General features: G+C 33.8%; 1 protein-coding gene across 2 annotated transcripts in view; it reads left to right on the top strand.

The window, feature by feature from the left end:
- The window catches only part of LOC148956240 (galactosylgalactosylxylosylprotein 3-beta-glucuronosyltransferase P-like), a 171083-nt gene that overhangs the window by 139316 nt on the left and 5518 nt on the right, over positions 1-26249 (top strand). For both annotated transcript variants that reach the window (XM_089094683.1, XM_089094675.1), the window contains one exon: positions 4618-4728. In XM_089094683.1, the coding sequence (XP_088950809.1) occupies positions 4618-4728 (111 nt within the window). The remainder of the gene's footprint in view (positions 1-4617; positions 4729-26249) is intronic.

Genomic DNA, 26249 nt, shown 5'->3' with positions numbered 1-26249 from the left:
CAAGGTCGAATGCCTTCTGAAGGTCAATGGAAATTAAATTTAGCCAGGAATTAGGCTTTTCAAGGGTTTTCCCGATGTGATCAATGAGAGAAACGAGGTAATGGAAAGTAGAGGTGGATTTTAGGTTCTCGAATTGCTTCAAGTCAGTAATAGGTAGAATTTCCAACAGTCAAATTTTATTTTGACACTTTTTTCGACGTTTTTCTCTCTTAATTTCCCGCAAATAATTTAATAAAAATATATTAAGGGCACTGGGAGGGAAAAACGAACTTTCCCAAAGTCTCGACCTATCATTTTTCATGCCAGACGATGTAAGTATGCCAATTTTTGGAAAAAAAATATAGTACTGATTTCGAGAAAATATATAAATATACATAATTATTGCTCGTTTAAAGATATAAGAAATGTTTTTGCATTTCTTAGAATTTATCCCCCCCCCCAAGTCTTGTATTATTTTTGCAAACAAGTTTAAGTTCTTTTATTCGATAAATATAAAAAACATTACGATCCAAAAAAATCCCAAAGAGCCCAGAGGCCCGTTAACTGGGAAAAAAAAATTAGGACTACACATTAATCATTTGCAGGCTCTGAACCAGGCCTAGACAAAAATAAATAAGAAGTACTGCTCATACGAATGCTCACAAGAAGACAACCGATCACCACATCACCTACCACCAACAACAAATCTCACTTTATCATCGACATAAAGAAACGATATAAAGAAATGATGAAGATATCCTGTAAATCTCAGAGTATATGGTATACGAATATGATGTAACCCTCCACCGCATGTTTGCCTTGTCGTGACTACTCCGTTGAAAGCTTCATAAATATTTTTATATTTCGTTTTATTCTTCACAAAAGTATATCATGTAAATGTTTAAACAAAGTTTAAAAAGTATTTTTTTTTATAATGTTTTTGTATATTGGAGAGTTTATACTAAGCTAAAATTGTTCACGGTATAGCAAGTTTGGAAACAAAAACCATTATTGTTCAATTGCTGACTGTAAGTCTAAGTAAATACCATTTAATTTCAGAAACTGTTGTCACTTAAGCATTATGAATTGGCTTCACAGTGCCATGGAAAAGGTTATCCCAGGAGAAATCAAATAGCAAGTGTCTAGCCCTATTCTACAGATTAGTTCTCTAAATTTAATTGAACGCACAAAGGGAAAGGATATGTATTGCCAACAATTTATTTTGCATGGATTCATGTTGTGTATCTCTGTAGATTCAGAGATTTAATAAACTGAGTGCGAAGGTAATTCATTTCCCTGAGACAGGGCTAGATATTTGTATCTGCATTTCGAGTCAAAAATGAAATTGGAAGCTTATTTTTGAGTAGAGTCTGGCTGAGCTGGTATATCTTCCATTAATGCAAAAAAAGCTTTTGGCAGTGTTTACACTTTCAATTTTCAAAAAATTGTCAATAATTCTTAGAATACTTCCGATGAAAAATTTAGCTCCCTAGCAGTGGCGGTTCTAGGCCTGGGCTGGGGGGGGGGGGCTGTTTCCCCAGTTTTTCTGAAATATAGCATTATATTCCTTTTATTTTATATTTGAATGACCCTGTGATACACTCAGTGGAGTTTTTTCTCGGGGGGGGGGCAAGGGAGGCAGTTGCACTCCTCCAATGATGTGGAGAAAAAATTATTATAAATCACATGCCATTTGACTATCCGTATATGGACCCCTCTTGCCCCCCCCTCCAATATAAATGCTGCACATTCACCCTTGGATACACTTTGCCCCCCCCCCCAGACTGTCAGGTGTAAAACAGCTTCTGCTCTCCAAGTTATCGAGAATCGCCATTATTTTGTTTTCTGATTCTTTTCGTTCTTTTTTCGCGCACAGTAACATAAATAAAGTGATTTGCCTATTACCGGCTGCTTTTTACTAGCACCATCGTATCAGCGTGCTATCTACAGCTAGAAAGTTAAGTTTTTCTTAGTGTTTCTTCGTAAATGCTAGGTCTTAACAGTTTTTAGGGATGTCTTTGGGGGGGGGGAGGAGATAAAAAGGATGTGGGAAGAGGTCTGGTTGCCCCCGATAACTTTTGTGTCTTAAAAAAGGCACTAAAACTTTCAATTTTCTTTCGATGGAATATCCCTATAGTTTTTTACGACCATTTGTTCCATATAAAGTGGCTCTGGGAAAAAAGAACAGACAATAAAACAGTTCTTGGTAACGAACTGTAAGTAAGGAGCGACCTGGCTCAATAGTAACCGAAACTCTAAAAAACTAAATTTTATACCAATAGATACATCGAAAAAATTGATTTTTTATGCTGATCTTAAATATATAAGTTTCATTAAATTTAGTCCTACCCATCAAAAGTGACGAGCCTGAGAAAATTTGCCTTATTTTTTGAAAAAGGGGAAACATCCACTAAAAGTCAAAGAATCTTAATGAAAATCACACCATCAGATTCAGCGTATCAGAAAACCATACTGTAGGGTTATCAAGCTCCTATCTGATAAAATGTGGAATTTTGTATATTTCAAACAGTTCGTGGTAACGAACTGTAAGTAAGGAGCGACCCGGCTCAATAGTAACCGAAACTGTAAAAACCGGAGTTTTTATACCGATAGATACAACAATACAATCAAATTTTTATGCTGATTTCAAATATATAAACTTCATTAAATTTAGTTTTACCCATCAAAAGTTACGTGCCTGAGAATTTTTGCCTTATTTTTGAAGAAGGGGGAAAACAACCCCTAAAAGTCATAGCATTTTAATAAAAATCACACCATCAGATTCAGCGTATAAGAGAACCCTACCATGGAAGTTTCAAGCTCCTATTTGTAAAAATGTGGAATTTTGTATGTTTTGCCAGAAGAAAGATCACGGATGTGTGTTTGTTTGTTGTTGTTTTTTTGTGTTTTTTTCCCAGGGGTGATAGTATCGATCCAGTAGCCCTAGAACATCGTGAGAGTTCTCATTCGAATGGATATTTAAAATTCTAGTACCCTTTTTAAGTGACCAAAATATTGGAGGGCAACTTGGCCCCCTCTCACGCTCATTTTTTCCCAGAGTCACCTAATCAAAATTTTTAAATAGCCATTTTGATCAGCATAGCTGAAAATCTAATAAATTTGTCTTTGAGGATGACTTAATCCCCCAAAGTTCCCGGGGGAAGGGCTGCAAGTTATGAACTTTGTCCATTGCTTACATATGGTATTGGTTAATGGGAAGTATACAGACGTTTCAGGAGGGATTTTTTTCTGGTGGGGGGAGGGGGGCTCGGAGGAGGGGGTTACAGGGCAGGGTCTTTCCATGGAGGATGGTTCCTTGAGGGAAGGAACATTTCTAAGAAGGGAGCCCCAGATTTCCCAGCATTATTTAAAAAACAATCAGAAATTAAATAAAAAAACAAGCTTTTTCACCTGACAGTAAGGAGTAATATTAAAACTTAAAACGAAAATGAATTATTAAGTAAAGTAGGGGGTTCATTCCCTGTTCAGTGAGTCGCTCTTTTCGCTAAAGCTTTTTTTAGTACCTTCAAAAGAGCTATCTATTCTAATTAACCGGCCTTTGTGATTCAGGGGCTTAGAAATTAAATAAAGAAATTAAAGAAATTAAATAAAAAAAAAAGTTTTATTAACAGAAAGTAAGTCGCCTCCTCAACGCCTGGCTCTTTACGCTAAAGTTTGACTCTTTCTCACAACTCTATTTTTTAAAACAATAAAAAAAACTTTAGCGCAAAGAGCGAGGCGTTGAGGAGGGGACAGCCCCTTCCATATACGGAATAATTTCTGTTCGTTTTAAGTTTTAATGTCGCTCTTTACTTTCAGTTAAAAAACTTGTTTTTTATTTAATATAGTGAAGGCTTGTGGCTCTTTACAACAGGCAATACTAAATCGCTGCCTCTGATATGTTGGCTATCTTCCAAAAAGTCAGTCTGGATAGTTTTATATTGAATCCTCGATTTCCCCTTCCGTCAGCTCTCTCCCAAATTCCCCATATTACTTACTCCCAATTCAGATGGTGAACACGGACAAAAAAAATGTGTTTTAGAATTTGGGTGAACCAGAAAATTCTGACCATCAGTTGAGGGTTTTTGCAAAATGATTTTAGGAAAACAAGGAAACATAGAAAATTGCATTTATTAGCTGTATCTACAGTTGCACCGATATATATGAATCTATTTGAAAATTGCAAAGGTAAAAAGTATCTGCAAAAGAATTTTGCTTTGGTCAGTTTTTTTTACAAAAAAAAAACTTTGGTCACTTTTTACGTTGATATGTAACACGCGTACTTAGGGTATGGTTGAGGAAGAAGCTAAAGAATTGTTTTAGATCGGTTTAAGCTCAACTCAAATATTCTGTCTCGTTAATAACTTACTTTAATATTAGAAAAAAATAGCGGACCTATAACGCTAACACTCAAGGCTCCTTACAGGCAAGCTTTCAAGATACGCTCATATTCTCAGATAATTTTTAAAACTAGTTTCAGGCGGGAAAAGTTTAATTTTTTTATTTGGAGCTAATGCTCACACAGCAACCGACAGAAAATTCTCCAAGCCTAGTTTTAAACTTTTTATAGAGCTCAGAAGCCACTTTTTGTGGGCTTCCTGGAATTTCTTTTTGATGAATGTTCATTTACTTTTCTAGTTTCCAAATATTTCGATGCCCTTTTCGCCTGGATACGAAGAGACAGGTTTTCTTAGAGCTTTGAACATCACAAATGATGATATTGAACCACTTGCCGAAAATTGTACAAAGGTAAGAGACCAGGTTAGGATTCCAGTGGCGGTAATTGGAGGGGGTGGGGGGGGGAATTTTGAAAAGAGCCTTTTTGTTTTCTCATTGACAAATGGTATTTTTTTGTATTTTCGTTGAAAAATTTAAAAGCAATCCCTCTAGACTTATATTTCCCCCCCCCCCACCCTTTACGTTTTAGTGAATTGACGTCATTGCAGGATTTTGATCCTAGAAGCAACCAGTTCATTGGGACTGGCAAAGGAATTAACAATAGAAAAAAACCTTTGATGACCATTATATAACCAGAAAGTGCAATCTTAAAATAGTTTGACTAGTTTTTCAGATTTTGTACGAGATCTAGGTTTCCGACTCACACTCCTATCATACCTGCATCTTCCTACTCACGTGTCCTGTTATATGAGAAAAATTATCGATTGTTTGTACTATTATTTTTAAGTTGTCTTTTATTCTAAAATGTGTATTTTTTAGCACTTATACTCATGCTCTGATTTTGTTTTAATCAGGAAAAATAAAAAATAAAAAATTTATTTGTTCAATGGAAGAAGTAAGTCAATTAAAAGAAGAGCTTATTCATTTAAGCATCAATATAATATCCTTATTAAAGCTGCATCCAGTTTTATTTTTGGAGCTACTCTATTTCATAAATAGGTAAACGTGACCATTGGAACGATAAAAAGTACGGTAACTTTACAAAAAAAGCTATTTAAAGAATGGAAAATTATGGTTGAGAAGTAGGGGTGCATTGGTACAAGAGCGCATGAAAACACCGTTTCTGTTATTTATTTATTATAATTTATTTATTATTTGCTATATTATTTCAGAACCATGTATTCTAATGTTTTTCCTCTTTTTACAGTTTATTCTTGAAGGTATACCCACTTCATCAAAGTTTATTTATAACCAGCATTTTCTACACAAAAATATATTAGTAGACAGTTCTTTAATTTCGAACATAATTTTCCATCTACATAACAAAGATAATTCTTTCTAAGGTCCCAGTGTAATCAAACCAGAAACAATAGGTATACATCAGTTTCTGGGATTTCGCAGGAGTATTAAAAAACAGAGGCTTTCCTTTTTCCATTAATGCTTTCAAAGCTTGTTAGGGTATAAGAACTTTGACAAAGGAAAATAAAGGTTTAGATATGTAGGGATAGGTAAGTAGCGAAATTAGAAAGCTTGACATGCTCTATGTTAGGTTTCGTATGCGTTAAGATCTTCATACCTCGGTTTCATAATGTTTTATGGACTTTATTAATTTTCAAAATTCAGAAAAAAAAATTGTTTTTTATCCCGACGTATTCCAAGCCTGAGATATAGTCCACCAGAAATAGATATTCGAGCCCGATATCTTGCATTCGATTTTGAACAAAATATTAAACTTTATCTTTACCTAAAATAGCACTAGGCAATTTGTCTCTTTTTTTTATTTGACGGTAATGATTTTCTGAACAGACTTGTGTCCCTCGTTTTGGAGTTTGTGCCCAAGCTCTTGAGCTGTAGTTTTCCAGTTGTTTTAAAAATTATATTTTTTTTGTCCAAAAGCATCAATTATGAAAAATCCCGCTATAATTAAGGGGGCTGTAATTATCCAACGTAATTGAGACTTCTATATTAAAGAAAATATTCCCTACATTTTTCCAGGATAGACCTTGCGAAAATTGCTGATGCATATGTGGTAATTCTTTTTGGTTCTGGAATTTTTCCCCTCATTAAGAAAAATCAGTTAAAAAGAATCCGGATAAATTATTTTAGATTTTGTAAATTTTTGTTGTTTCTTCCACCTTGGCCTAAAAACAGCGTAATTATTAAAAAATTTCTTATTCCTTATGTTACTGTAAAACTGGAAGCTCTACACAGAAAACTTTCAAATACCGCTTGTATCCGTTTTTCTCCGCACCATCACCTTATCAGGTTTTTTAAGTAGTAAGTTATTTTTCCTTAATTTGTTTGTTTGTTTTTCTCTCTTTGGTCACTCCATATTTTTTATCATTGTAAAGAGTGAGTAAAAATAAATAATCATAACAATAATGACAGCTTGTGTCCATATATCTGTATGTTACTGCTTGTTAGATTCTACAAGTTGTGAGTTTTATTTTCTCTTCTTCTTTTTCCCCTCCTTTTATGTTATTTCTCTTTTGTTTTAGTTTTTTTTTATATGTTACTCTGCAACTAGTTTTCTTTGATTTCTACATTGATTTCCGTTGCATTTTTATGTGTTTTTCTTCGTGATACTCCACGTATTGTACCTCTGTACAGGGTGGGTTAGAAATAAATAATAATGAAAATATCTCGATGCCTCTCTTTATGTATAATTCCCAATTTTCGAAATGCGAACTTCCATTCTCGTGTGAGAATCCCATTCATTTGAAGAAAAGAAGGGGGGCATTGTTAGCTAGAATCATAGACAGAAACAAGAAAAGAGGCCGGATTCCACTAACTTTTTATGGTTAGATTTTGCCGTTAACCTGGATTCGATGGAATAAATAGCAAAAACTAGCGAGAGTCTGGCTTTTTTACGGTAACTCTTCCAAAACGATTTAGTTAAAAATAAAACCTTGGAATACAGTAAACATATCCGCTTCTTATATAAGGCTGGATCAAGTATGTAGACAGGGGGGAGGACCCTTCTAGCCCATTCCTCCCTAAGAAATATCAGAACTTTTATTACTTGTATAATTTACTCATTTAAGGAATTTTTGTCCTCCCTCCCCCTCTGGAAGAATATTTTGCGCTTTCCAAAATTAATTAACCGTGCGGACATGCGTGACACCCAATCACCTGGATTTACCATTTCGAATTATTTTCTTTTCTAGTTGTCATGGTCATATCCGGGGAGGGGGAGGAGGTAGGGGGTTTGGAACCACCCACACCAACACCCCCCACCCCGAAATGTGTGTCCGACTCAAAACAAAAAACGTAACAAAAATACATATAACCAAATTTTTGATGCGTTTTAAATGTGTTTTTTTTTGTAATCCCTCCACTTGCCTACTCTTACTCCCTATGAGTTTCCTTTATCGGGTTCAGCAATAATTATTTTAAATAATCACTTGAACGTAGTCCTTGCAGTTGCTTTCTTATTTGTCTTGCAATTTGCTTACTTTTTAGCACAGTTTATAGAATTATCTATAAACTAATTCTATAAACTGTGTTTTTTAGTGTTTAGGATTCTCTCTAGAAGAATCAGGTAAAATATTAATGAACGAGACCTTGACAACGTCGATATCTTTAATTTCTGTTGCATGTTCATCAACAAAGGTTTCCAAGGAAGTAATTCTCTCTGCCACTAGAGTATATTAAAGATTAAAGGGTTTTAAAGGAAAATAGTACAGTACAGTCACTCCGTGGTTGGCCCAAAACATGAATACACGAGGGGAGTACTATTAAGTTCAACTCCACCTTCTGCAGAAAGAATGAGTGATAAGTAAAGCGCTGAAATTGAAATAACCATTCTGAACAGTATTTCCACTATCCCCTCATTCTTTTCTTGGGGGGGGGGGGGGAAGAAAAGGGTTCTTTGGAACCTGGAAGCCCCAAAAATTTTGGGGGGAAAGGTTCAATTCAATTTGCATAGAATTCAATACAGTATCATGGATAAGTAATATCTATAGATTGTCTAAGCAGAATTCACCTTCAGAATCAGTACTTCTTCTATCCCCCGACTTTCTCGAAGTTTCCGCGAAATAAAAATTTGATTTTCCGGAATCAGGAAATCACAAAAAAATCGAAGGCAGAAGAAGCACGGATCCTGGAGGTGGTTTCCGGTCGGACAACTTATAGATATTGTTTTTCTATTATACTGTATTTAACCATATGCAAACTGAATTATAAATTATTTTTTTGTAATCTGCATATTTAAGGGTGAAAAAGCCTCACTAGAAATATCATTTTTTTTTCACATACAGAGAGGCATTCTTCCGCAATCTGAATAACGGATTGAAAAAAAGGCATTTCTGAGTAACGCGTCAGATTTCTTCCCTTTTGAAAATGTTCGAATTGATCACACGTACGGCAGAAAAAAAAATCACTAGAAATAGTGATAAATCACTAGGGATGGCAGCCCTGCGTCTCCGCCCTCAGGTTTCAAGTAGATTGTGATTGTTTCCATAGTTTCTTATATTCTTCCGAGAGTTCATCAATTCTATGTGATTTTTTTCCTAGTCTCTTTTCAAACGAAGATTCTGACACCAGTAGGGTGTATCTTTTGAATTCTACGAGACATATAGGAAAACATTTCTACGAGACGTATAGCAATTTCCATGTAATTTGCTTTCTGGTAGGTATTCTATTCTACAGGTCATTACACTCTTTGCCAAGAGATTTACGCAATTAATTAAACCTGTATTATAAAACCAGCGCATCTTGTTTCGAGTTTTAACGGACAAGTTTCTGAAAAGCAAACAGTTTTTTTTCTTGTTTAGCATTTGCAAAAAAGGGGTAATTAGTGAGTAGAAAATTTTTTAATGCATTTACAATCGGAGATGTTTGATTAACCTTTGCAAAAAAAAGGGGTAATGGGATTTGTGAATTGGAGGAGATGCCATGATTATGTACTGTATAATACACAAGTGATGTTTTGGAGCGTATTGTCAATTTAACGAGAAAATGACTGAAAAATGTTTTGAGGGAGATGGGGTGCATGGAGGGTTGAGTTGCATGAGAGTTCAGTTAAAGGGGGGACAGTTACACGGGGGTTTCGGTTATACAGGGGTTCAGTTACAAGGGGGTTCAGTTGCACGGGGGTTGAGTTAAATGGGGATTGAGTTCCACGAGAGTACGAGAAAATGACTGAAAAGTGTTTTAGGGAGATGGGTTGCATGGAGGGTTGAGTTGCATGAGAGTTTAGTTAAAGGGGGTACAGTTACACGGGGGTTTCGGTTATACAGGGGTTCAGTTACAAGGGGGTTCAGTTGCACGGGGGTTGATTTAAATAGAGATTGAGTTCCACGAGAGTAGTGCTTTGTCGTGGTTTAGCTTGTCACGGTTTTAAAAGAGCTTTACGGGGATTGAGAGACTCAGTTGCCTAATTCCGTGTGATTTTTCTTTACTTGATGGTCATTAAAAACGAAATTTTTGTGTTAAATAAGTAGTTTTTGTATCTTTTAAATGTGCTGTAATGGGATTGAGAGACTCAGTTGCCTAATTCCGTGTGGTTTTTCTTTACTTGGTGGTCATTAAAAACTAAATTTTTGTGTTAAATAAGTAGTTTTTGTATATTTTAAAAGATATATAAAGGTTTTTATAGAATCAGTTGACTAATTCCGTGTAGTTTTCCTTTACCTGGTGGTCATTAAAAACGAAATTTTTATGTTAAATCAGTAGTTTTTGTATCTTTTAAAAGAGCTTTAAGGGGTTTGAGAGACTCAGTTGCATGATTCCGTGTGGTTTCTCTTTACTTAGTGGTCATTAAAAACGAAATTTTTGTGTTAAATAAGTAGTTTTTGTATCTTTTAAAAGAGCTTTAAGGAGTTTGAGAGACTCAGTTGCCTGATTCCGTGTGGTGGTTATACAGGGGTTCAGTTACAAGGGGGTTCAGTTGCACGGGGGTTGAGTTAAATGGGGATTGAGTTCCACGAGAGTACGAGAAAATGACTGTATAGTGTTTGGAGGGAGATGGGTTGCATGGAGGGTTGAGTAGCAAGAGAGTTCAGGTAAAGGGGGTACAGTTACACGGGGGTTTTGGTTATACAGGGGTTCAGTTACAAGGGGGGTCAGTGGCACGGGGGTCGAGTTAAATGGGGATTGAGGTCCACGAGAGTAGTCCTTTTGTCATGGTTTAGCTTGTGTCAGTTTTAAAAGAGCTTTAAGGGGATTGAGAGACTCAGTTGCCTGATTCCGTGTGTTTTTCCTTTACTTGGTGGTTATTAAAAACGAAATTTTTTGTGTTAAATAAGTAGTTTTTGTATCTTTTAAAAGAGCTTTACGGGGTTTGAGAGACTCAGTTGCCTGATTCCGTGTGGTTTTTCTTTACTAGGTGCTCATTAAAAACGAAGTTTGTGTGTTAAATAAGTATATTTTGTATATATTAAAAGAGATCTACGGGGATTTAGAGACTCTGTGGCCGTTTTCCTACTAATTTTTGTTTAATTTGTGTTCAATAAAAATAAAATGTTTGTGTTTAAATATTTAGTTTTTGTATATTTTCATATATCTTTAAGGGGTTTGAGAGACTCAGGTGACGGATTCCGTGTGGTTTTTCTTTACTTGGTGGTCATTAAAAATGAAATTTTTGTGTTAAATAAGTAGTTTTTGTATCTTTTAAAAGAGCTTTAAGGGGTTTGAGAGACTCAGTTGCCTGATTCCGTTTAGTTTTTTCTTTACTTGGTGGTCATTTGTTGTATCTTTTAAAAGAGCTTTACAGGGTTTGAGAGACTCAGTTGCCTAATTCCGTGTGGTTTTTCTTTACTTGGTGGTCATTAAAAACGAAATTTTTGTGATAAATAAGTAGTTTTTGTATCTTTTAAAAGAGCTTTACGGGGATTGAGAGACTCAGTTGCCGGATTCCGGGTGGTTTTTCTTTACTTGGTGGTCATTAAAAACGAAATTTTTGTGTTAAATAAGTAGTTTTTGTATCTTTTAAAAGAGCTTTATGGGGATTGAGAGACGCTGTTGCCAGATTCCGTGTGTTTTTTATTTACTTGATGGTCATTAAAAACAAAATTTTTTTGTTACATAAGTAGTTTTTTTATCTTTTAAAAGAGCTTTACGGGGATTGAGAGACTCAGTTGCCGGATTCCGTGTGATTTTTCGCCTTTTGAGTAAATACACTCGATATCCTAAAAGTATTTAATTCAAACTTTTTTAAAACTTCGAAATTTTTCAACTTTATTTATTTTTTTCTTTTTGTACATAACTTAAAATGTCAAAATATTCTTACAGTTCTAACAATTGCGCTCTGTGATTGGTCAGAGAAACGATGTGACTTTCACACTGGTATTCTATGACCGGTTATTGACACTACCTAATCTATTGCATGTATTAAATCAGTATTTTTTACGCAGTGGAACGATAAACACATAAGTCATATCTTTAAAAAAAAGTGAAGATGGAGCGTTTTAATAAAGTGTGTTTACATAACAAGGTTATTGTAGCATTGAATGCTGACAAAGAGAAGTATTTAAACTTTGAAACAAGTACAGGAGGTAGCACTATTGGAAATGTATGCATGCATTGTCATGACAGTAAGGAATTAAATTTCTTTGGAATACCGAAAAAATTCAGCTCTTATGTTGGTGGTTATGCGAGATTGAAATCTCCAGAGATGATTGCACTCAAAGAGAATGCCAACATAAAAATAATCATTGATGATAGAGGACAACTCCTTGCTGCTGTTGCAGGTAACTGATTACCTACTGATACAACCAATCGTCACCTTTCGGGTATTAGCATTCAACGGAAGATCAATAAAAGAAAGGCCTACTCTTCTACTAATATCGTAAACCATATCTTGTCTACGTGCCGAAACTGTTACCTGTGTAAAAATAATGTGATAATAGACAGTGAAATTGCCAGAAAAGTAAAAAGGGCATTGTCAGAAAATATCACGATGGAATATAAAGATGAATCGATGAAAAACAAAGCACCAGCAAACGTTACTGCCATTGATCAAACAGTCAATGAACCAAATAATACCATAGACGAAAAGCATATTGAGCCTGTTGATGAGACACCAGTAAAAATTGTGTATGACTCAAAATGGAATAATGATTATTCTACTGATTACGAACTAAGAAAAGACAATAGCTATAATATCAAGAGAGAACATGGTGAACTATTTTATGGAACAGATTCAAAATGTCCAAAGTTAATCATTGATATTAATAATGTATCATAATATATTTTTTGTATTAATATTCTACATAGCATTATTTCATTAAAAATATATTATGCATTACATTGTTATGTGTTCATTACTTTTAGAGTAAGCTAGCATATCAAACGTTTAGAATGTCTAATAAAACGTCGGAGATGTAAGAAAAGGAATTTGCATACATCTATTGTCAGACACATGGGAACAAATTCTTTCTTGAATTCGCCTCCTGGATAAATAAAAAAAGACATTTCATTCAAAAACTTATGACGAAACTCTAAGTAAGCAACAAACTCTTTCTTGAAGTTACCTCATGGATACACAATGCAGAAATTTCATTTAAGAAATTATCAAAAATTGTAAGTAAGTAGCAAATTCTTTCAAAAATATGTTAATACGTTTAAGCAATAAATATCTTTAAGCTTAACACGTCTTTATTCTTTAGAATAGTTTTATTCATTTCATTAAATTATGAAGAAATTGTAAGTAAGTAACAATAGCTTTCTTGAATTCGCTTCATGGACACAATACATATATTTAATTCAAGAAATCATAATTAAATCGCAAGTAAGTAATAAAGTCTTTATTGTTTTCACCTATTGGACGCGCAATACTGAAATTTCATTCTAGAAATTATGAAGGAATTGTAAATAGTTAACACACTCTTGTTACCTCATGGATACACAATGCAGAAATTTCGTTTAAGAAATTATCAAAAATTTTAAGTAAGTAGCAAATTCTTTCTTGAATTCTCCTCCTGGGTAAATAAAAAAGACAGATCATAAAATAAATAATGAAAAAATTGTAAGTAAGAAGCAAATTCTTTCTTGAGATCACCTGTTGGATAAACAAAAAGACATTTCGTTCTAGGAATTATGACAAAATTCCAAGTAAGTAACAAACTCTTTATTGTTTTCATGACTTACATACACGATGTAGAAATTTAATTCAAGAAATTATGAAAAAATTCTAAGTAAGAAGAAATTTATTTAGTGAAGTCATCTATTGTAGACACACTGCAGAAGTTTTATTCAAGATATTATTGAAAAAAACAAACAATTTCTTTCTTGAAGTCAACTCTTGGATACACAATACGGAAATTTCATTCGAAAAATTATGAAAATATTTTTAAGTGTAAGTAACAAACTCTTTTGTTTTCACCTCTTGGATATACAGTACAGATACTTCATTCAAGAAATTATGAAAAAACCGCAAGTAAGTAACTTTTTTTCTCTTTATCAAAAACAATTTTCACTTAGGTACACGATGTAGAAATTTAATTCAAGAAATTGGGAAAAAATTCTCAGTAAGTAACAATTTCTTTCTTGAAGTCAACTCATGGATACACAATATGGAAATTTCACTCAAGAATTTCATGACTTAGATACACGATGTAGAAATTTGATTCAAGAAATTATGAAAAAATTCTCAGTAAGTAACAATTTCTTTCTTGAAGTCATCTCTTGGATACACAATATGGAAATTTCATTCAAGAAATTATGAAAATATTTGTAAGTAAGTAACAAACTCTTTATTGATTTCACCTCTTGGATATACAGTACAGATACTTCATTCAAGAATTATGAAAAAATCGCAAGTAAGTAACTTTTTTTCTCTTTATCACAAACAATTTTCACTTAGCTAAATGATGTAGAAATCTAATTCAAGAAATTATTGAAAAATTCTCAGTAAGTAACAATTTCTTTCTTGAAGTCAACTCTTGGATATGCAATACGGAAATTTCATTCAAGAAATTATGAAAAAATTGTAACTAAGTAGAAGATTCTTTTTTGAATTTATCTGTTGGACAAACAAAATAGACATTTCGTTCAAGAAATTATGATAAAATTCTAAGTAAGTAACAAACTTCGTTGTTTTCACGAGTTAGATATACGACGTAGAAATTAAATTCAAGAAATTATGAAAAAATTCTCAGTCTAAGTAGCAAATTCTTTCTTGAATTCACCTGTTGGATAAACAAAAAAACATTTCGTTCAAGAAATTATGACAAAATTCTAAGTAAGTAACAAACTATATTGTTTTCACGAGTTAGATATACGACTTAGAAATTAAATTCAAGAAATTATAAAAAAATTCTCAGTCTAAGTAGCAAATTCCTTCTTGAATTCCCCTGTTGGATAAACAAAAAAAAACAAAAAAGACATTTCGTTCAAGAAATTATGAAAAAATTCTAAGTAAGTAACAAACTTTATTGTTTTCACGAGTTAGATATACGATTTAGAAATTAAATTCATGAAATTATGAAAAAATTCTCAGTAAGTAACCATTTCTTTCTTGAAGTTAACTCTTGGATACACAATACGGAAATTTCATTCAAAAAATTATGAAAACATTTGTAAGTAAGTAACAAACTCTTTATTAATTTCACCTCTTGGATATACAGTACAGATACTTCATTCAAGAAATTATGAAAAAATCGCAAGTAAGTAGCTTTTTTCTCTTTATCACAAACAATTTTCACTTAGCTACGCTATGTAGAAATTTAATTCAAGAAATTATGAAAAAATTCTCAGTAAGTAACAATTTCTTTCTTGAAGTCAACTCTTTGATACACACAATACTGAAATTTCATTAAAGAAATTATAAAAAATATTTGTAAGTAAGTAACAAGCTCTTTATTGATTTCACCTCTTGAATATACAGTACAGATACTTCATTCAAGAAACGTGATTAAACACGTTTTGAAACTACATGCTATTTGTATGCCTTTCTTGGCACCTTTCCAAACGAGCGGGGATTTCCCACTGGTTCCTACACATTGCAAAAAGTGAGCAGTACGAAAACTCCACGTTTTCAACCAGACTGGTTTTTAGGGACCAATCAGAGAGATATGCAAAGTCGACATAGCTTTATTTCATTTTTTTAAGGTTCATTTTGTCCAGGTGTCGTGGGGGCACGTCACCTCGTCTAAATGAACCTTAAAAAAATGAAATAAAGCTATGACGACTTTGCATATCTCTCCTGATTGGTCCCTAAAAAACCAGTCTGGTTGAAAACGTGGAGTTTTCGTACTGCTCACTTTTTTGCAATGTGTAGGACCCAGTGGGGAACCCCCGCTCGTTTGGAAAGGTGCCAAGGAAAGGCATACAAATAGCATGTAGTTTCAACACGTGTATAATCAATTTTCTTGAATGAAGTATCTTTACTTTATATTCAAGAGGTGAAATCAATAAAGAGCTTGTTGCTTACTTAAATATATTTTTTATAATTTCTTGAATGAACTGTCTGTATTGTGTGTATCCAGGAGTTGACTTCTAGAAAGAAATTGTTACTTACAGAGAATTTTTTCATAATTTCTTGAATTATATTTATACATCGCGTAGCTAAGTGAAAATTGTTTGTGATAAAGAGAAAAAAAAGCTACTTACTTGCGATTTTTTCATAATTTCTTGAATGAAGTATCTGTACTGTATATCCAAGAGGTGAAATTAATAAAGAGTTTGTTACTTACTTACAAATATTTTAATAATTTCTTGAATGAAATTTCCGTATTGTGTATCCAAGAGTTGACTTCATGAAAGAAATGGTTACTTACTGAGAATTTTTTCATAATTTCATGAATTTAATTTCTACATCGTATATCTAACTCGTGAAAACAATAAAGTTTTTTACTTACTTAGAATTTTGTTATAATTTCTTGAACGAAATGTCTTTTTTGATTTTTTTGTTTTATCCAATAGGTGAATTCAAGAAAGAATTTGCTACTTAGACTGAGAATTTTTTCATAATTTCTTTAATTTAATTTCTACGTCGTATATCTAACTCGTGAAAACAATTAAGTTTGTTAATTAATTAGAATTTTGTCATAATTTCTTGAACGAAATGTTTTTTTGTTTATCCAACAGGTGAATTCAAGAAATAATTTGCTACTTAGACTGAGAATTTTTTCATAATTTCTTTAATTTAATTTCTACGTCGTATATCTAACTCGTGAAAACAATAAAGAGTTTTTTACTTACTTAGACTTTTGTCATAATTTCTTGAAAGAAATGTATTTTTTGTTTGTCCCACAGTTAAATTCAAGAAAGAATTTGATACTTAGTTACAATTTTTTAATAATTTCTTTAATGAAATTTCCGTATTACGTATCCAAGAGTTGACTTCAAGAAAGAAATTTTTACTTACTGAGAATTTTTCAATAATTTCTTTAATTAAATTTCTAAATCATTTAGCTAAGTGAAAATTGTTTGTGATAAAGAGAAAAAAAAGTTACTTACTTGCGATTTTTCATAACTTCTTGAATGAAGTATCTGTACTGTATATCCAAGAGGTGAAATCAATATAGAGTTTGTTACTTACATACATATATTTTCATAATTTCTTGAACGAAATTTCCACAGTGTGTATTCAAGAGATGAGTTCAGGAAAGACATATCTTCTTATTTAGAATTTTTTCATAATTTTTTGAATCAAATTTCTACATCGTGTATCTATGTCAAGAAATTCTTTAATGAAATTTCCATATTTTTTATAAATTAGTTGACTTCAAGAAAGAAAATGATGATTAATGATTATTTTTTCCTAATATCTTTAATTAATTTTATAAATCTTGTAGATAAGTGAAATTTGTTTTTGATAAAGAGAAAAAAAAGTTACTTACTTGCGATTTTTTCATAATTTCTTGAATGAAGTATCTGTACTGTATATCCAAGAGATGAAAACAAAAAGAGTTTGTTACTTACTTACAAATATTTTCATAATTTCTTGAATGAAATTTCCGTATTGTGTATCCAAGAGTTGACTTCAAGAAAGGAATTGTTTTTTTTTCATAATTTCTTGAATGAAGTTTCTGCATTGTGTATCCAAGAGTTGACTTCAAGAAAGAAATTGTTACTTACTGAGAATTTTTTCATAATTTCTTGAATTAAATTTCTACATCGTGTATCTAAGTCATGAAAACAATAAAGAGTTTGTTACTTACTTGGAATTTCGTCATAATTTCTCGAAAGAAATGTCTTTTTTGTTTATCCAGCAGTTGAATTCAAGAAAGAATTTGCTACTTACTTACAATTTTTTCATAATTTCTTTTATGAACTGTCTTTTTCATTTACCCAGGAGGCGAATTCAAGAAAGAATTTGCTACTTACTTAAAATTTTTGATAATTTCTTAAATGAAATTTCTGCATTGTGTATCCATGAGGTAACATGAGTGTGTTACCTATTTACAATTCCTTCATAATTTCTTGAATGAAATTTCAGCATTGTGTATCCAATAGGTGAAAACAATAAAGACTTTATTACTTACTTGCGATATTATTATGATTTCTTGAATTAAATATCTGTATTGTGTCCAGGAAGCGAATTCAAGAAAGCTATTGTTACTTACTTACAATTTCTTCATAATTTAATGAAATGAATAAAACTATTCTAAAGAATAAAGACGGGTTAAGCTTAAAGATATTTATTGCTTAAACGTATTAAAATATTTTTGAAAGAATTTGCTACTTATTTACAATTTTTGATAATTCCTTAAATGAAATTTCTGCATTGTGTATCCATGAGGTAATTTCAAGAAAGAGTTTGTTGCTTACTTAGAGTTTCGTCATAATTTCTTGAATGAAATGTCTTTTTTTATTTATCCAGGAGGCAAATTCAAGAAAGAATTTGTCCCCATGTGTCTGACAATAGATGTATGAAAATTCCTTTTCTTACATCTCCAACGTTTTATTAGACATTCTAAACGTTTAATATGCTAGCTTATTCTAAAAATAATGAACACAAAACAATGTAATGCATAATATATTTTTAATGAAATAATGCTATGTAGAATATTAATACAAAAAATATATTACGATACATTATTAATATCAATGATTAACTTTGGACATTTTGAATCTGTTCCATAAAATAGTTCACCATGTTCTATCTTGATATTATAGCTATTGTCTTCTCTTAGTTCGTAATCAGTAGAATAATCATTATTCCATTTTGAGTCATACACAATTTTTACTGGTTTCTCATCAACAGGCTCAATATGCTTTTCGTCTTTGGTATTATTTGGTTCAATGACTGTTTAATCAATGGCAGTAACGTTTGCTGGTGCTTTGTTTTTCATCGATTCATCTTTATATTCCATCGTGATATTTTCTGACAATGCCCTTTTTATTTTTCTGGCAATTTCACTGTCTATTATCACATTATTTTTACACAGGTAACAGTTTCGGCACGTAGACAAGATATGGTTTACGATATTAGAAGAAGAGTAGGCCTTTCTTTTATTGATCTTCCGTTGAATGCTAATACCCGAAAGGTGACGACTGGATGTATCAGTAGGTAATGTGTTACCCGCAACAGTAGCAAGGAGTTGTCCTCTATCATCAATGATTATTTTTATGTTGGCATTCTCTTTGAGTGCAATCATCTCTGGAGATCTCAATCTCGCATAACCACCAACATAAGAGTTGAATTTTTTCGGTATTCCAAAGAAATTTAATTCCTTACTGTCATGACAATGCATGCATACATTTCCAATAGTGCTACCGCCTATACTTGTTTCAAAGTTTAAATACTTCTCTTTGTCAGCATTCAAAGCTACAATAACCTTGTTATGTAAACACGATTTATTAAAAAGTTCAATCTTCATTTTTTTTTTTCAAAGATATGACTATTGTGTTTATTTTTCCACTGAGCAAGAAATACTGATTTAATGCATGGAATCGATTAAGTAGTGTGAATAACTTGCCATATATAACCAGTGGGAAAGTCACATCGTGTTTCTGACCAATCACAGAGCGCAATTGTTAGAACTGTAAGCATATTTTGACATTTTAAGTTATGTACAAAAAGAAAAAAATTAATAAAGTTGAAAAATTTCGAAGTTTTAAAAAAGTTTAATTAAACACTTTTAGGATATCGAGTGTCTTTACTGAAAAGAATAAAAACCACACGGAATCCGGCAACTGAGTCTCTCAATCCCCTTAAAGATCTTTTAAAATATACAAAAACTACTTATTTAACAAAAAATTTTCTTTTTTAATTACCACCAATTAAAGAAAAACCACCCGGAATCAGGCAACAGAGTCTCTCAATCCCAGTAAAGCTCTTTTAAAAGATACAAAAACTAATTATTAAACACAAAAATTTAGTTTTTATTGACCACCAAGTAAAGAAAAATCACACGGAATCCGGCAACTGAGTCTCTCAATCCCCATAAAGCCCTTTTAAAAGATACAAAAACTACTTATTTAACAAAAAAATATCGTTTTTAATGACCACCAAGTAAAGAAAAACCACACGGAATTAGGCAACTGAGTCTCTCAAATCCTGTAAAGCTCTTTTAAAAGATACAACAAATGACCACCAAGTAAAGAAAAACTACACGGAATCAGGCAACTGAATCTCTCAAACCCCTTAAAGCTCTTTTAAAAGATACAAAAACTAATTATTTAACAAAAAAATTTCTTTTTTAATGACCACCAAGTAAAGAAAAACCACACGGAATCAGGCAACTGAGTCTCTCAAACCCCGTAAAGCTCTTTTAAAAGATACAAAAACTACTGATTTAACACAACAATTTCTTTTTTAATTAGCACCAAGTAAATAAAAACCACACGGAATCAGGCAACTGAGTCTCTCAAACCCCTTAAAGCTCTTTTAAAAGATACAAAAACTACTTATTTAACACAAAAATTTCTTTTTTAATGAACACTAATTAAAGAAAAACCACACGGAATTAGGCAACTGAGTCTCTCAAACCCCTTAAAGCTCATTTAAAAGATACAAAAACTACTGATTTAACACAAAAATTTCGTTTTTAATGACCACTAAGTAAAGAAAAATCACACGGAATTAGGCAACTGAGTCTCTCAATCCCCGTAAAGCTCTTTTAAAACTGTGACAAGCTAAACCACGACAAAGCACTACTCTCGTGGAACTCACTCCCCATTTAACTCAACCCCCGGGCCACTGTACCCACTGGTAACTGAACCCCTGTATAACCGAAACCTCCGTGTAACTGTACCCCCTTTAACTGAACTCTCATGCAACTCAACCCTCCATGCAACCCATCTCCCTCAAAACACTTTTCAGTCATTTTCTCGTACTCTCGTGGAACTCCAACCCCAATTAACTCAACACCCGTGCAACTCAACCCCCTTGTAACTCAACCCCTGTATAACCACCACACGGAATCAGGCAACTGAGTCTCTCAAACCCCTTAAAGCTCTTTTAAAAGATACAAAAACTACTTATTTAACACAAAAATTTCGTTTTTAATGACCACCAAGTAAAGAGAAACCACACGGAATCATGCAACTGAGTCTCTCAAACCCCTTAAAGCTCTTTTAAAAGATACAAAAACTACTTATATAACACAAAAATTTCGATTTTAATGACAACTAAGTAAAGTAAAACCACACAGAATTAGGCAACTGAGTCTCTCAAACCCTGTAAAGCTCATTTAAAAGATACAAAAACTACTTATTTAACACAAAAATTTCGTTTTTAATGTCCACTAAGTAAAGGAAAACCACACGGAATCAGGCAACTGAGTCTCTCAAACCCCTTAAAGCTCTTTTAAAAGATACAAAAACTACTTATTTAGCACAAAAATTTCGTTTTTAATGACCATCAAGTAAAGAAAAATCACACGGAATTAGGCAACTGAGTCTCTCAATCCCCGTAAAGCTCTTTTAAAACTGTGACAAGCTAAACCACTACAAAGCACTACTCTCGTGGAAATCAATCCCCATTTAACTCAACCCCCTTGCAACTGAACCCCCTTGTAACTGAACCCCTGTATAACCGAAACCCCCGTGTAACTGTACCCCCTTTAACTGAACTCGCATGCAACTCAACCCTCCATGCAACTCATCTCCCTCAAAACACTTTTCAGTCATTTTCTCGTACTCTCGTGGAACTCAATCCCCATTTAACTCAACCCCCGGGCAACTGAACCCCCTGGGAACTGCACCCCTGGAGAACCGAAACCCCCGTGTAACTGTACCCCCTTTAACTGAACTCTCATGCAACTCAACCCTCCATGCAACCCATCTCCCTCAAAACACTTTTCAGTCATTTTCTCGTTAAATTGGCAATACGCTCCAAAACATCACTTGTGTATTATACAGTACATAATCATGGCATCTCCTCCAATTCACAAATCCCATTACCCCTTTTTTTGCAAAGGTTAATCAAACATCTCCGATTGTAAATGCATTAAAAAATTTTCCACTCACTAATTACCCCTTTTTTGCAAATGTTAAACAAGAAAAAAAACCGTTTGCTTTTCAAAAACTTGTCCGTTAAAACTCGAAACAAGACGCGCTGGTTTTATAATACAGGTTTAATTAATTGCGTAAATCTCTTGGCAAAGAGTGTAATGACCTGTAGAATAGAATACCTACCAGAAAGCAAATTACATGGAAATTGCTATACGTCTCGTAGAAATGTTTTCCTATACGTCTCGTAGAATTCAAAAGATACACCCTACTGACACCCACCCCCTCAAATATTTTCTTATGCGCCTGAGTCTAATATAAAACCCAAATATTAAATATTCTGTTTGGAAGATTCTTCCATAAAAGGACAAAATAGTGGCTAATATAATTATTCTGCTTTATAATATAATTTAATCTATTTCTTATAATCTAACTTAGCATATTCTTAAACCTATGTTTTAGCTCGTCATTTTCTCTTTTAAATTGCTGCACCTGACTTATTCTCCGTATTCTGCTCTGCTACTTACTTCAAAATTCTGAAGTAAGTCTTGTAGGCTGCAAACGGTGCTTCAGTTTTGTCCTTCTTATTTTGACACTGAATAGCATCAGGGCCGTATCCAGGATTTTTTTTTTTGGGGGGGGGGTACATAAAAATAGCCTCAAAAACGCATACAAAAATCTGCTTATATCCATTTTTGTTACATTTTTACGAGTCAGACAAACGTTTTGGGAGATGGGGGGTTCAAGCCCCCTACTCCCCTGGGCACGGCCTTAAATAGCCTAAATCCTAAGGTCCAAAAGCGTGTCAGTAAGACTGTAACTTAAAACAAGAATTCATTGAGAGCGGGTCAATCAGAACACAAATTTAGATTAGATCAGAGATTGGAGAGAAATAGTGGTCTTTTAGTTATCAACATAATAATCCTTTATGGAAATGAACTAAGCAACAGAAGCAAATATTTTGTTGTTCTCATTTCAAATGAAAATGCTTTCCAACAATGTTAGAAAAGATTGGGACAAAATTTCTTTAATTTTGTCACAGTTTATACTAAGTTTGCTAGGTCATGTTCAATTCTAGGCACGTAAGTAGCAAATGATTGTGGGGGCGGATCGATCCGTCAAAACAACAATTAAAACAGTTGATTAATGTGACAGTCGTAGAAAAATAAGTAAAAATCATGGGGTTTCATGAGGAACTGGGCCAGCTTTTCTACCCGAGCGTAATTTACTATGGGACAGGGGGGAGTAGCTGAACCCCCAGACCCAGCCATCCCAGCTAAAACTTAGTGTCTTCAAAAATCTTGTCGAAACTAAGATAAACCTACATGATTCAAGCATCCACAGAAACGGATTAGTTTTCTTTAGTATGTATTTGCCTTTATCGCTCATTTTGCACTGTCATTTTCATTTGACTTGGGAAAATCGACTACAACGCCCCCCCCCCCCCCTAGGATTTTCACAAAATTGTTCCACTGCTGTTTTACATGTGTATGTGCCCCAGTCACCCTAAGTTTTTTAGACCATAAAAAATAAACCAAAAAATACACTATTGCTTCAATTTTCATAAGACTGAAAGAGTATATTTAATTCAAAAGATGTTGTTTTATCAATTTTAGTTTTCACTAACCAAAAATCGACCGTCGAAATTTTGCCTGAAATACCAATTCATTCATATTATATGATCATAAAAAAAGACCAACAACTTTGATTTGTGCCAACTTCGGGGATACGATTTTTGGTAAATTAAATTCATCAACAGATTTTGTTTATTTCCTTGTTTCAATAAACCTAACAATCTTCATACTGGAATACAGGGAGGATAAATGCCATATTGCCCTCCCCCCCCCTAGCTTTTCGATTCGGAGGCCTTTCATGAAAATTTGGACGTACTAATGTTAGGAAGCTCTTTGAATAAGAGAATTTAATACCGTTATTTAGTCAAATACCCCGTCGTAACACTTTGGTTGGTAATACGAGGTTTAGTGATCAATCCCTGCTGTAGCAAGGTTGGGGGATAGGTTTGCGGGAAGGCACAAGGACACCGACACGTCAGGACCACTACCGTCAGGACATCGACAAAATCCATCATAACATGGAAAAAAAATCCGTCAGAACATCGACACGTCAGGACATCGACAGTTATACCATTAACACGTCAAGAAATCGACAGTCACAATCGCTACCCGTCAGAACGTCGACAGTCATAGCATCAACATGTCAGTTCATCGACAGTCACAATCTCTACCCGTCAGAACGTCGACAGTCATAACATTGACACGTCAGTTCACCGACAGTCACAGACGCTACCCGTCAGAACGTCGACAGTCATAACATCGACACGTCATAACATCTAAAATTTTTGAACTTTAGTTTTTTGGAGTTTAGGGGGGAGAGAATGTACCTACTTTAGGTTAGGTTACGTATTTAATATATGCTATGCTGTACCCCCACCCCCCTGATGTGCAAATATATAGCCAAAATTTGTTTCTAAACTACTACATACTTATTACTATTATATAAACTTATGAATTTTTTTCATAACAAAAATCCTTCAGAACCACTAACCTTCAGAACATCGACAGTCATAACATCGACACCTCACAACATCTAAAAAATTTTTTAGATGTTATGATATGTCGATGTTATGACTGTCGATGAACTGGCGTGTCGATATTATGACTGTCGATGAACTGGCGTATCGATGTTATTACTGTCGACGTTCTGACGGGTAGCGATTGCGACTATCGATGTCCTGACGTGTCGATGTTATGACTGTCGATCCCCTGACGTGTTGATGTTTTGACGGATTTTCCTTGTGGACGAGATGACGTTTAATGCTTGTGACGGTTAGATGAAATGGTAGCTTCCCCAGGTTTGCCACTTGTCCTATGTAAAAAAGAAAACGACCAAGTGAAACGTAGATTCGACGCTTGATGCGTCCAGATTCAAACTCCCCGATGCGTCTGAATTCTGATAGAATTGTGATGCGCTGGCAATGATTCTACAGAGTCCTTTTGCTTTTTTATCTTGATTTATTCAGTACAGTTGATTCGCAATTTAAATTAAGATTGAATTTACTTTTTACAATTTTGCGTTTCTTTGCTTCAAAACAAAATACAGCTGTTTTCGGCTTGTCTACAGTCTAACCTTTTCCTTTCTATCGATCAGTGGCATCAATTAACAACAATTTAGGTGGCGGCAAAATATTTTTCAGTATCTAGGGAGAGGGGGAATTTGCCGTTGTTGCAATGAAAAAAAAAAGGCATTTTTCAATGAAAATACACCCAAAAACTGTATTTTTCAAAATCAAGGGAGAAGAAAATCTAAGAGAACATGGGCCCCCTCACCTCCCCCTCCCATTTGTCGTCACTCCTACCTGAAACGAACGTAAGAAAGATGCCTCTAACATAAACCCCGAATAACAATTTAGCTGAAAAAAAGGTTTTCCAACAAAATTTACGCCAGAATTTTTAGTCCATTTTTCATGTTTATTCATATCTTTTGGGCAACGAAACAACATGTCCTTGTAAGAACTTCGTCTATCGTCTATATAAACAATATTCCGTGTATGTCAACATTAGTATTCTTATCTTTGGTATTTAATTGTGGTAAATGCATAATATCATCCTTATCTTAGGCCGATGTGCCAACAAATGGGATTTTTAGCTTACGGCTAATTTATTGTTACGCCATGGCGACTATTAGTTTCCTCTTTTTTTCCGTCATATTTGGTACAGTGGATTGTTTTAGTTGCCGAACAATGGTAACAAGAGTCCTTCACTTTTAGCCAATAACGTGAATAATACTAAAATAAAAAGTAATTCTGTCTTTTATTAATGAAGTCAGCAGTGCCAACTGGGAGTTGCTCCCCCGCCTAGGAAAATACTTCTCTTGGTATTTTCATTGAAAAATGCTTTTTGTTATTTTCATTGGAAAAATCAAAGAGAAAACTGCCGTCCCTAGATTTTGACAAACACATTTTGCCCCAGCCCCCCTTTCCCTTTCATTTTCAGGCATTGGCATCACTAACTGAAACAATACCCCGTTACAGTTTCGGTCCATTATTGGCCCTAAAGGGCTAGGCACACGTAGCTGATTTCGGGAACCGATTTCAGCAAGGGTGTATTTCACGTCGAGTGATTATAATTAATGATGCTAAGAGGCGGGGCTTAGGGGCTTAGCAAAGATAAAGTTATCAGCTAGGCACACATAGCTGATTTCGGGAACCGATTTCAGCAAGGTTGTATTCCATGTCGAGTGATTATAATTAATAATGGTAAGAGGCGGGGCTTGGTGACGTTTTTCGGTGATTATTTATGATTAATTACGTTCTAGACAAGAAATTAAGTGAGGCTTTCGAACTTTAGGCATGTAATTAATCGTATTTAAGGATTATCGTAAATTAATCGTAATTAATGATGATTAATCACCGAAAAACGTCACCAAGCCCCGCCTCTTACCATTATTAATTATAATCACTCGACATGGAATACAACCTTGCTGAAATCGGTTCCCGAAATCAGCTACGT

Source organism: Artemia sp. Qi Xiang Cuo, chromosome 1 (assembly GCF_049724085.1).
Source record: "Artemia sp. Qi Xiang Cuo chromosome 1, ASM4972408v1, whole genome shotgun sequence".
NCBI classification, from domain to species: domain Eukaryota; kingdom Metazoa; phylum Arthropoda; class Branchiopoda; order Anostraca; family Artemiidae; genus Artemia; species Artemia sp. Qi Xiang Cuo.
This window is presented reverse-complemented; position numbering and strand designations above follow the sequence as displayed.